This window comes from Sander lucioperca, chromosome 12 (assembly GCF_008315115.2).
Source record: "Sander lucioperca isolate FBNREF2018 chromosome 12, SLUC_FBN_1.2, whole genome shotgun sequence".
In the NCBI taxonomy this organism is placed as follows: Eukaryota; Metazoa; Chordata; class Actinopteri; order Perciformes; family Percidae; genus Sander; species Sander lucioperca.
The window spans coordinates 15188570-15200830 of record NC_050184.1 but is presented as its reverse complement, the minus strand read 5'-3'; the positions used below and the strand labels follow the sequence as shown (position 1 = coordinate 15200830).

Genomic DNA, 12261 nt, shown 5'->3' with positions numbered 1-12261 from the left:
ATATATCACTCTGAAAGGCAATATCTCTTTCTGCCACTCCTCTACTATCTATATTGCATTTTTACCTTTAGCCCTTTTGGTTGAACATTGTCCCCAAAACACCCACTGTGAACAAATATGTCAAAGGCAAACGGGAACTGTATGCTGACATTTTTTTATTCATGTGTAGCAAAATAAGCTGTATCAATGTCAGCCGTTACATTAACAGCAGCTTAAAGCATAAGGCTGGGCATGTTCAGTATTTCTCTTATTGTCAACAAATTCCATGAAAATAACCATGGAAATGGTGTCTCCCAACAAGTATTGTCTGTTTTTCTAATGCATGATACACAGTATATTATTCCTCTGTGCCTTAGAGCTTTATTGTTGTCCAAAAACTAGTAAAAACACATCAGTGAGCGCATCACTGGGTCACATGTTCCTTCATTATACTGAACATGGCCATTGTAGGTTCCTTTGATATTTTGAGTCAATAAATACACCATTCTGATGCTGTACTCACCAGAGCACTAAAAATGAATGCTGCAAAAAATAGTCCCCAATAAAGGCGCTATATACTCATGTTTAAGTAAAGTTGACTAAAAACCCCAGTGCCTAGCTGAATATTATTTTGCACAAAAGTGCATACAAGTGACCCATTTTTTAAGATATATGTCTTGGAACCAACAGGCTGAGAGCCTCAGACAGCTTAGGGAAGTCAGAAAATATTGAGTAACAGACTGGTTTTTTTTTTTTTCAATTGGATTTGTTGACAATAAGTGAAAAATAGAATTACACCAGCCTTATCCTTTAACTGGGTGTTCAGACCAAAATTGCAAGGCGTTACATTAGTACCGCAGGTGCATGTTTCTTCTGGTAACCATGAGATGATGGAATACGATCCAGGAAGAGTGACAGGAGTAATGAATAAGGCCTATGAGACGCTAAAATATTGCAACGATCGCAGAATGAAAGAATTACCCCGTTCAGGTTACAAAATAATCTACCAGGAATGCGCACTGGCATGTAAATGTTTAGCCTACACAGTAATTCTGCATTAGCAGCAACTCTGCTAAAGCAGTGGTCAACTCCGCCAAAGCATGGGTCTCATTGAAATGAATGAGGGGAGATGAGTTTTTTTACAGGGTGTTAATGTTAGTCTGAACTCTGCAGTTAGTTAACAACGTTTTTGGCATTGTACACTGATTGTAAAGGTAGCAATACACCTTTAATGGATTTGTTCACAGGTTTAAGTGTTCCTATCTAGTTATAGTTTAGATACCAGCTAAGACTTCAGTGTGTCATACATTTTATTCTTCTCAAGAATTAATATATTTCTCTTATGAGTGAAAGTGGTAATTATTCCAGTCACTAACTGCTGTCATAAAATGCTTAATTTATTAATTTTATTCCTCCTCTGTCATGTTTATGATAACATGTTCTGATATATCAGATGTAAATTATTTTTAGTTTCAAACACCATGTTCACACCAAGATACATTTCTCAAAGGGACTTTATTGAAATGTCTGAACATCACAGTACAACAGGCGGACTTAACTGGACACAAAGAAAAACCAAAGATGATGAAATATATATAAAAAAACGTTTTGCATTTATTTGGATTACTTTATAATATTCAATGTTTGTAATTAGTTTGTCTCCAAAAAAGGTTACAGTTCTCCAATTTTCAACCTTTGGAAAAATCTACAGGTCAAGACACAAACGCATAAATAAATCGTGATGAAATAAATAAAAGATGATTTAGTTTTCCTCTGATCCAGTTTTCTTTTTCCATCAGCCTGTGGAACAGCTGTATACCCAGAAAGTCAAACTAGTTGTGTTGTACTGTACAGTTGTACTGTTAGTGTTGTAAAAAGAACAGATCATTTATGGCCAATCATATGTTAATGTTATGTTGTGGTGACAGTAATTGTTAGGCATGTCAGGTGGTTGCTTCTGGTATTCAAAGGTTCTTGGTTTCTGTGCTGGAGGAAACCACCTTGCCATCCACCAGGGTCTGAGTGACAGTCATCACTTTGGTCTTCACTGTTTTCTGGTCTTCCAGAGCGTCCTGGAGCCTGTATGGAAATATCAAGAACAAATTCAACATCTAGTTTCCATTGACAGGTTTTTTTATGGCAGAATTTTGCCTCTGCATGTTGTGGTTTTGACAACTCACTGTCATTTAAAGAATTAATAATCTACGCACGTGAAGTCTTCCCCATCCAGCAGGCGTCTGTATGTAGCGATCTCGGCCTCCAGCTTCATCTTCATGTTGAGCAGGGCCTCGTACTCCTGCGTCTGCAGCTGGATGTTGTTACGCAGCTGTGTGAGCTCGGCCTCCAAGCCCAGGAGGATGGTGTTGAGAGCCTCGATCTCCATGTTGTAACGCATCTCTGTGTCCCTCAGTGTTCCCTCCAGAGAGGCTTTCTGTGAGCACGAGACAAGCGAAAAGAACGGGTTAACATTTTTACAGTAAACCTAGTCTATATCGACGACGATTCGTTTAAGGGATTGCTCCGGTGCCGCCGGAAGATCTGCCGGATGTCCCTCACCTTCTGGCAATCTAAACTCTGGTCGATTTATCAGTACTATGGTTAACTGCTCCTCAGATCTCTGCTGTGTAAATCCAGACAGCTAGGATCTGTCAAAACTTGATTTTTTTTGTTGCACGACTAAAACAACTTTTGAACGAGCATGTTTCACCAAAACAAGTTCCCTCTTGAGGATCTTTTGCAGAAGCACTGTTATTGCGTCTGGCGCTTAGCGCTGCCCAAGACGTTTGTGATTGGTTTAAAGAAATGCCAATAAACCAGAGCACATTTTTCTTCTATCCCGGAATGCCGTGTGGACTAGCCAGACCTTCCTCCACAGCAGTGTGGAGGAAGGTCTGGCAATGTGAGACTACAGTGAACCCACCTCACTGATAACAGCTCCATAGCGAGGGCTCACCGGAGTGTAAAGCTTGTGTCAACAAAGTTGATGTGAGAGACTTGAAGTGAGAGTGCTGAGTTAGGCATTGCAGTGTGTGTTGAGCTGAATAAAGTGTGTGCTGACTGAGTGCTTCTCACCAGGCTCCTCTGTGACTCCAGCTCAATCTCCAGGGTTTGCATCTGTCTGCGTAGGTCATTCACCTCCGTCTGGGCGCCCTTTAGGGCCTCTGTGCTCTGGCTGACCTGGGTCTGCACTTCGGTTATCTAAGATAAGGATTGAGATGAAAAGATGAGTAAGATTCAATTCAAGACTTCACTAATTTGTTTTTGGTTTAGAAAACTGACTTTACAGACGATAGTTTCTTGTCTTATTAGTTTACCTGAGATTCGTGCCATGCTTTGAGTTCTTCCTGGTTCTTCAGTGCCATCTTCTCGTACTTAGACCTTATTTCTGCCATGAGCTGAGCCAGGTCATGTCCTTTAGGAGCGTCGACATCCACATGGACTCCTGACTGGGCAATCTGGTTACGAAGCTCCGTAACTTCCTAGAGAAATAGAAATGGACAGAGGAGTTAGAAGACATAATCACAGATCTAGTGCACTTGAATCAGAAGTGGATAGAGCACAGCTTAGATCCCATGGATTCTACACTAAGACTTGTTTATTGAGCTGTGACCCAGCTCTGACTCCGAGCCTTGTCCAACCATAATCACGTTATGGTCAGGTAAATATAAAGGGGGTGCATATAAACCTTTATCTGGGGCCCTAATTCCTTCAGTAAACAAATGGTTGTGTTTTGGCTTATGCTCTTAAATGATAGTGATTAGAAGGCTTTGGTTTTTTCTCTGTTGCCAAATATGAATGGGAGACATTTTTACGATGAGGCTTCCCACAAAATTCGCATACAGATATTTCAGAGTCCTGAACGAACCTCCCTCTTTCCGCTGAAGTTTTCTCAAGCTTGTTTTCAATAACGCCCTGCAGCCTGTCAGGATGTGTCGGCTGCAGTCGTGGCGTTAAGTGTGTAACATACATACATGGTGATGTCTCTGTGAGGATTATGAAGAGATAAGCAAATATGCATTCAGGTCTTCTAAAGGTGTGTCTGTTTGCTGAAATGATGTCCAGAGGTTATTTAAAAGTGGCTTGTGTTTGGAATTCATTTAGACTTTGTTGAAGCAGCACTAAACATGTCAACACTAAAGCAGCATGAAAACCTTTGACAAACTTTGACTTTCACAGACAAACTGTACACAACCAGTTTGGAACCAGAGGTTCAGTTTATGTTAAAGCAACATCAAAGCACTTTGCCTCTTCGGTCCCCCTACAGGTTGGAAGCGGAATTGTCCATTACCGCTGTCATTCGAACTACAGATCCGCTACCCGATCTGGCAAACTTGCATAGTGCGGTTATTGCTGATAGAGGGCCGCAAAGCGAATGCAGAAGTGCTGTTGACCCTGTTACGAGTTCATGAACCACTGAAACGATTTTGGAAACATTATTTTAAGGTACAAAATAATCTTTGGTGTTGCTTTAAAGGCCCTGAAAATTATTTTCTCAATCAGGTAATTTTAGAACAGTTATGGTTATTTCAAAAAAATTGTCCATTTCTGTTTTTGTCCTTGCTTTTTTCACTGGTTTGAAGTGGGCAGCTGGAAAAAATTTGATTTTACCATGCACCAATAAAAGTAGAGCAACATTTGAATCAACGTGTGACGACAGTTGGGATTTTTTTTGTTGCCAGTACTATCAGTCAAATCTGATTAAAACACATAGTCCTGACAAAGCAGAGTAGGTATGTTTTCAAAGGTTAAACTCTTAAAAATGTATCAAGATGTTTTTTCCCTCAAACTTTAACAAGGGTTGTTACTCATGAATACAGATACAGAAACATTTTCATTTTCAAACCGAGATTTGAAACTCAGGGGCATTAAAGCTGAGGTTTGGATTTGAATGTCAGAATACTTACATTTCCATGGTTCTTCTTGAGGTGGATGAGCTCCTCTTTCAGGGATTCAATCTCGCTTTCCAGGTTCATGCGTTGCATGTTGGTGTCGTCGATGAGCTTCCTCAGACCGACGATGTCGGCCTCCACAGACTGGCGGATGGCCAGCTCAGACTCATATCTGCGCGGCACAGGACAGGGTATTGAGGATAAATTCAAAGCCTGGTACAGCTGCTCACATTTACTTTGTAAATCTACTCATCAGGACTTACTGACTAAAGTTACTGAATGGACCTTATTAATGGAGTCACCAACAGGTATCTTTTTTCAGGTATCTTTCCTTTAAGTTTAAATATACATGCACAGTATTTGATCATCATACAATATTCTACACTCCACTTGCCATCTGTGTTTGCCATAGCATTTACTTTATGACACAGCTGAAACATCTCCCCTGGCTATGATGCAAAGGTGATGATTTATAAGAAGACAGATCAAGACACTATGTATTCATCCAACAACCCATTCAGCGGCAAAACAGGGTGTGCCACAGTTGTCTGGCGCAGGGTTTTACAGTCTCAATAGGACAGTGGGTGGAACTTACTTCACTCTGAAGTCATCGGCCGCCAAGCGAGCATTGTCGATGTTGAGAACCAGGCGGGCATTGTCAGTGGTGGCATCAAATACCTAGAGCAGGTTGACAAATGAAAGAGGTTATCTCAATTTAAAACTGAGGACAGGCCACGGGACAGACAATCAACAGTTGGGTAAACATAACATTTTCACTAAAGAGCTGACAAAAATGTGGAAATATTCCTTTAATGAGAGTCCACTTGCTTCTTTAAAATATCTAAAATGTCTTTATTTTTGATGTGCAAGTACAGTGTACAGATACACATGCATATAATGGGAGTTTATTCCAGTGAGATAAGTAATAATATGTTTTAGTGTTAGCGGAAAAGTGTCTATGTCTGTGTGTAAATGAGGACAGTGCCAGCAGGCTGCATCAAAAAACCAGATGGATGCAGTATTTGCTTGAGCAGTCATGGTAAGGTAGATAAGAGCTATGATGGTTGGCAGGGGATGTATCCAGGTGACAAAATCCATAGGCCAATCATTGGCTGCCAGACAGCAACTGTCCTGTCTCTGCTGAGGAACAGGATCTATCCTGTCAGCAGGACCGAGGCAGGTGATTTGCATGAGGATGGTGGTTATGGGTGTGTGTGTGGGTGTGTGTGTGTGTGTGTGCGTGCATGGTCATGTGAGTGTGCATGCGTGTGTGTTTGCATGGATAGATGACTTTGCCATCTTTACCGCATTGGGCTGTTTTAACTTTGGAGCGAAAGTCTGTGTTTTCTCAGATGGGGGCTGAGGCGGAGGGAACCATTTAAGTGATTTTTGCATCATGGCAAAAGAAAAATTAGGCTTTTTTTTTTTACCCTGGGCTGTTTGGATGAACCGAGGTCCTCAGATGTTATTAAAATAAACAAAACCAAATTTCAAAGAGTTTTAATTCTTCTGTAATGTTTTGAGAAAGATAAGAGTTTGGTAGCTGACATTGATGCTGCTATCTGTGCAGCTCCCACAAGGAAAAAGATTAGAAAAAGAGATGAAACCAGTTTTCCAATGTTGAAGTGCTACGGTAAACACACAGTATGTACAGTAGGTGTTTCTCCATTGCTCCATTGGGCCTAACTAGAATGTTCCATTTGGAAACTGCACTTGACTTAATTTTTTTTAAAAGGAAAATGTTGCTTTGAATAAAGAATGGCAGCAGGGCCACGGTTACACAGTCCAGTTCTCTTTCCGTGGGGGAAAACCTGGAGTAAATGGTTTACAAACTATCCTGGTTGTGCAATGTCTTCATTTACTTTTAGTTCTCAAATCTGTCTGCACTGTTAACTGTGCCAGATGTATTTGTATGAGGCGTATCAGGTTTGTGGGAAATTAATTGCGTTATCGGATAATTACTTATAAAATGCAGAACATAAAGAACAAAGAAGCTCCACCTTAAAAGATCCTATTCCCATTGACTTGTGTTTCTCTCCTTTCTCCTCCTTCCCTCCCTTATCAGCTTCTATTTTTTGTATACACAGTAGACTGCGTGTCCAGCCCCATTGTCCAACTAACAACACACTGTTTGTGTAACACTAAACAAAGAGGAAAAAGGTAGTTAGAGTCATGATGTATGGGCCTGTAAGTTGACCCTTTCCAGCTTGTAAAGTCCCTGGACTCTCTTGTTTTTTGTTTCTCTCTGCCTTCCTGTCTCTTTGAACCCTGATGCTCCAACATTCCTCCGTCATACTGTTTCCGGTGCAGCCCCTGGCCCCAGGCCCCTGGCCCCCGGCCCCCGGCACTGTGCCAAGTAAACCGGAGTACTGATGGGGTTTTAGGTCAGGAGGTACAGAATATATTGCTTTGAACATGTGCATTGTCATTGTGCCTAGTCTGTTTTACATATTTCTTGCTCAATCACACTTACATCACATTTCAAAACATTCCCCCTGGATTTCATTCTTTCAATTCATCCATCCACAACATCTCCCTCCATTCTACTCCCCCCTCATATGCTTTTGCTTAACACTTAATAAATCAACACATGTACATTCCCCAGTCCCCTCCTCACCTTCTTCCTCAGGTCGTCCAGGATGACCTGGTACTTGCTGTAGTCTCTGAAGTCAGGTCCGCTCTTCTCCAGGGCCTCCTTGATCTTAATCTCCAGCTTGTGATTGGCCTGCTCCAGGTTCCTCACTGTCTCCAGGTAGTTGGCCAGGCGGTCGTTCAGGTTCTGCATGGCAAACTTCTCATTGCCCATGATGTCGGAGCTGTTCCCGCTCACCTGGACGCTGCTGGAGAAGCCCCCTGCCCCAGAGCCCATTCCCATTCCCATCCCGGATCCCATTCCCATCCCGGCTCCCATACCGGCTCCCAACCCACTGCGGACGCTGGAGGAGATGCTAATGCGGTTTCCACCAGACCCACCATGGATAGTGGAGGCCCTGTAGACAGGAGCCTTGCTACTAGTGGAGGAGCGCACAGAGTATGTACTTTGCCTGGAGGTTTTCATTGTGTCTAGCGAGTGTGAGACTCAGTGAGAGAGACTGTGAGGACGAGAGAGCGGCACAGGCTGGGTAGGCAGAAATGGGAGCTCACAGACACAAGGCAGGAGGAGAGGGGAAGCTGTTAAACTATATAAACCTTGTGGGCCCTCAGGCCCGCCCCTCAGACCACTCCCCCTCACCCTGGGGCACCTCCCTCTTTTCGACAGGCTGAAACCGCAGCCCTGTTCACAGCATGCCTTTGTCCTTCACAACCTTCCTGCATTGGTACATTCTGAGGACTCCATGGAATTCAATAACTTAGAGATTTGTGAAATTTGGAAAATAAAGCTATCCTTTTTTTATTAGACATGAATGATGCTAAATATTACTTGGACTTTACTGAGAGAACAGTAAAGTCCAAGGACATTTAAGGTTTTTATTTTTAGTTTAATCAATTCCCCAAAATATATTAAAAACAGCAATACGTTTCTTCTTCTATGTATTGCTTAAATGTTTTTTGACAACGATGGAGTTGTGTGGCACTGAAGCGTAAATTATATTAGCTACAAAGACAATACTTGTTGGTAGGATAATTTCATTGTCCGGTTTAATTTCTTCAGTGGAAATGTTTTGTCTGAAAAAGATAAAATAACAGCAGCCATACTATTTAAAGTTTGATACCTGGGTATAAAGCTATACTGTGACAATAATAGATATTTGTTACAGATGTGCGAGCTATCCAACAATCCCAATAACGTCCAACTAAATGTGTTTGCATAAACAAATATTTCAGATTTTGCCACCTACGTTCTAGACTCATCTGAACAAGTAATTGGTTGCGTCACACTCCCCCACCCTAAAAAACAGCGTCGCATTTGCCAGGCATCATCACCTTCCTTGGAAGTCTCTGTACATACAATACAGTCAGATTACTAAAATGATGTCATACTTTTCTTTAGCAGTGCGGGTGGGTGAAATCAGGCCATGGGTGAAATCAGGCCATGTCACACCTGGAGAAGCAAGACGCCCCATTAAAATGTCCTCATTTGATGAAAGAATTCAACTTAGTATCTGCATTGTCAGGTTTATTATAATATCAACGAAACACTTTGTATATACCGGTTGTAAAACAAGAAACATCTGCACTCACATTTAATTGTTTTAATGGGCCATACCAGAGGTGTTACATGTTTTAGCCCAGTAACGTGAAATCCTTCATACTTCACATCACAGCTAAGGTAGCGAAGGTCATTTTGATTGTATGACATGGAAATCTGTACAGAGATGAATGGAAAGTAATAGCTTCCCTCAACTGTAGGTAAAGTGCGTCTAAAGATCTAAAACAGTGCAGCATGTGTTTAAAAAGAATTATCAGCAAACATGTAGAGTACATGATTTGTAAAACATGATAAAACACACATGTATGGTCCTTTAAAGCCAAGGCAACAACATAGAGTTAAATCAGAAGGTTTTTAAGGTGTTGGGTATAGTACAGTATGTTATCTGTCCTACAGCCGGATGTGTGTCTGATTGCCCCCCTCCCATAAAGGATATGGTTTAACAAAGGAACAATTCCACAGTCTCCTTAGTAGACACGTAGGAACAATGACTTTCCTAAACCAGTAAACATATTCCAGAAGCCCCCCTGCAGGTTTTTAACACAAGCACATTCCACACATGGGCCCTCTAAAGCTACCTGTTATTGGCTTATAAGGACAGAAATTCACATTTTCGTTTCTTTTTTCTTTGTAGTTTAATTTGATCCTTGTGGGTCGTTTAAAGTTGCGAAAAAGCATGGAGGCATGTCTGTCATCGAATCTTAAAGATCTGTTTTCCAGGTAATGAACCATTAATCAACAACAATAGAGGTTAATTTGGAAATCTTCTTTTATGTCCCTGCCCGCAGTGGTTCGATCGAATTCCTGCTTAACGGTTTTCCGTTTGTCTGCAGTCATGTTCAGTCTCATCCTTGCTTCATCTTCTTTGTTTGTTCTTCAGGAAGGGACATGCAGCAGGATATTAAAGTATGAAGAGCTCCCGGTGAAAAAACAACTCTTGTAATGTCATAGAGCAGGCAAACGAAAGGGATTCCTGCAAATCATAGCAATAAAGTGGCTTAATAAAAGGTTGCCTTGAAACATATTATTTTATAATAATGATACTAATGCCAATTATTAAATTCGAGCCAATTTGTTGTCGTTATACATACGGTGGTTGTTATATCTGTGTTTATATAGACAAAGAGCAAGAAATATAGGGGAAAGGGGGAGACAGAGAGAAGACAAAAGTATAAACAGACAAACATCAGACTTCCTGAGCCTTTTTCCAAAAGTGAGTAATCCCAAATGCAGAGACACACACAGGGTCTTTTTGTCTAGCAGTATCAGTGATGACTGCAGTGTTTTGTCTGGTGCTAATGGCCGCCACGCCCGCAGAGAAAACAGAGATTAAGGTACAGAGATGAGAGCCGTAAGCCTATAGAGCAAATAAAGGTGTCAGATGATTGATGAAGAGATTACTGACGGCTTCGGTCTCAGTGCTTTTCCATGCTTTCCTAACATCAAGGACATCAGCCTTTGATTTTTTTTTTTTTATGCTAAAACATATAGCATATTTAATTTAAGTCATTATTTTAGTTCATCCGGTCCAGGACATGGTTAGCTTAGCTTAGTTTAGCATTACAATGAGACTTGAGGCAGGTGGAAAAAGCTAGCCTGGCTCCCTCCAATGTTAAAAAATAAACCTACCAAGATCCCTAATTAACACATTTCTTGTATGTTTATCCTGTATACAAACTGAAATGTAAAATTGACATACAAACATGTTTGTGGTTTTAGAGGGAGCTACATGCTGAAACTATTTTTTGCAGCACAGTGAGCATGTGTGTAGCATCATGTTGCCACAGTGAGGTTTGCAGGTGTCATCAAGCCAGTACACAGTCCTATACCTAAATATGTGCTCACCAAATACATTTGGAAACCATCTGTTTTAATTAGTGGACTTTAGCCATGAAGTCAGGCTTGCTTATTTTGCCCCACCACCACCACACACACACACACACACACACACACACACACACACACACACACACAGATATGAGATTTGTGTCTATATTCTCATCTCACTCTCAGAAAAATACAGACAAAGTCTATTTCCCAAAATGTAATTTGTTCAATGTGCTGTCCTTCCACTACTAACATCATGCACATGTTTAATCCAGGTGTGTGAAATACAGTAATGTTTTTCCTTTTGGCAGGATGTCAAATGTCAATAAAGCATTAATTCCACGTAAAACCAACATCGTCACACTGTTGGGAACCCCACCCATGTTATGACAAATGTGGTGTAAGATGTACAGTGTATTTCATAACCCACTTACTTGAATTTCCATTGCATTATATTAGTGGTTACAAGTGTAACTACCATCACATCACTCAACTGACAAAACAACTTTTATTGTTTTTATTTATTATTGACTGACTCTTGGTGGGGTTCCTATTAGTTTAAACTCCATATTTCTGTAAAGATTTTAAAATATTGGGTTAAACGATAAATGCCATTTTTTGCCAACACCCTACTAACAAATGTTTGATGTGAAACTGCCTTTTGTCACAAGTTTTGGCAGGCAGCAACGCCACCTACGGTTAAAGGTTCTGGCCCAATATCAAGAATTTATGTCTGTCATTACCCGGATAGTCTTCATCCACCATGAATGATTCCCTTCCCAGATAAACTTTAATCTCAGTTCCTTCAAGGGGCAGATCACAGTTTGTACGGGAACCTATTACCAAACTATGGATGGCTTCATTTTCTGCAAAGTGTGATAAACAGCAGATAACACAACTTGCAATAGAAAAAACAAACACTTTTTTTAGGTTTGTGGGAAGATATAAGCTGTGTGAAAATCAGTTCAAACTGAAAAATTAGGGTATTTTTTGAATAAAATCAGAAAATACTGAAACAATGAGTTTTAAATATTTACAAAAAAAAGTTATAATTGAGGGCATGATTTTGACACAGGGATTTCCAGATAAAAAACCTCAATATACATGCCAGTCTGTGTGTGTAGTGCTGGGCATGGGAGGGGCCATGCTCAGCCTCTGTTTACTCGACTCCACAAACCATTATCAACCTTAATGCCATTGACCGGGATGGACGCTGAGTCTGGGAAGTCACAAGACAGTCGCACCTGCATTAGAAAACATGTTCTGCCCGGCAATACTCTCACTTTTACTCGATATGTGGGCGGGTTAAAGGGTCAAATGAGTTCATCTACATATATGGTATTTATGCTGTCAGTGTGAAAGCCACCTGAGAAGTCCTTAAATTATGTTTGGACAGTACTCTGTTTGGTTACAAGG

At 40.9% G+C, this 12261-nt stretch overlaps 1 protein-coding gene across 2 annotated transcripts; it reads right to left on the bottom strand.

The window, feature by feature from the left end:
* Positions 1–1475: 1475 nt before the first annotated feature.
* On the bottom strand, positions 1476–8044 carry krt18a.1 (keratin 18a, tandem duplicate 1). 2 transcript variants are annotated; one of them, XM_031286301.2, is made up of 7 exons: positions 7486–8044; positions 5464–5546; positions 4884–5040; positions 3294–3458; positions 3052–3177; positions 2160–2410; positions 1476–2058 (listed from the first exon to the last, which is right to left on the bottom strand). In XM_031286301.2, exons 1-6 carry the CDS (start codon positions 7924–7926, stop codon positions 2174–2176), a joined length of 1209 nt encoding a protein of 402 aa, XP_031142161.1. In that variant the 5' UTR covers positions 7927–8044; the 3' UTR covers positions 1476–2058; positions 2160–2173. The 2 variants fall into 2 exon arrangements, with proteins under 2 accessions (XP_031142161.1, XP_031142160.1); XM_031286300.2 differs by having other exon boundaries at positions 1851–2058; positions 2190–2410.
* Between the last annotated feature and the right edge of the window lie 4217 nt (positions 8045–12261).

Coding starts and splice junctions, on each gene's coding strand:
- krt18a.1 (XM_031286300.2), bottom strand. CDS start 7,926: ATGAAAACCTCCAGGCAAAGTACATACTCTGTGCGCTCCTCCACTAGT. Junction 3,459..4,883: donor TCAAGAAGAACCATGGAAAT/GTAAGTATTCTG, acceptor CTATTTCTCTAG/GAAGTTACGGAGCTTCGTAA. Junction 2,059..2,189: donor CTGGATGGGGAAGACTTCAC/GTGCGTAGATTA, acceptor ATTTCCATACAG/GCTCCAGGACGCTCTGGAAG.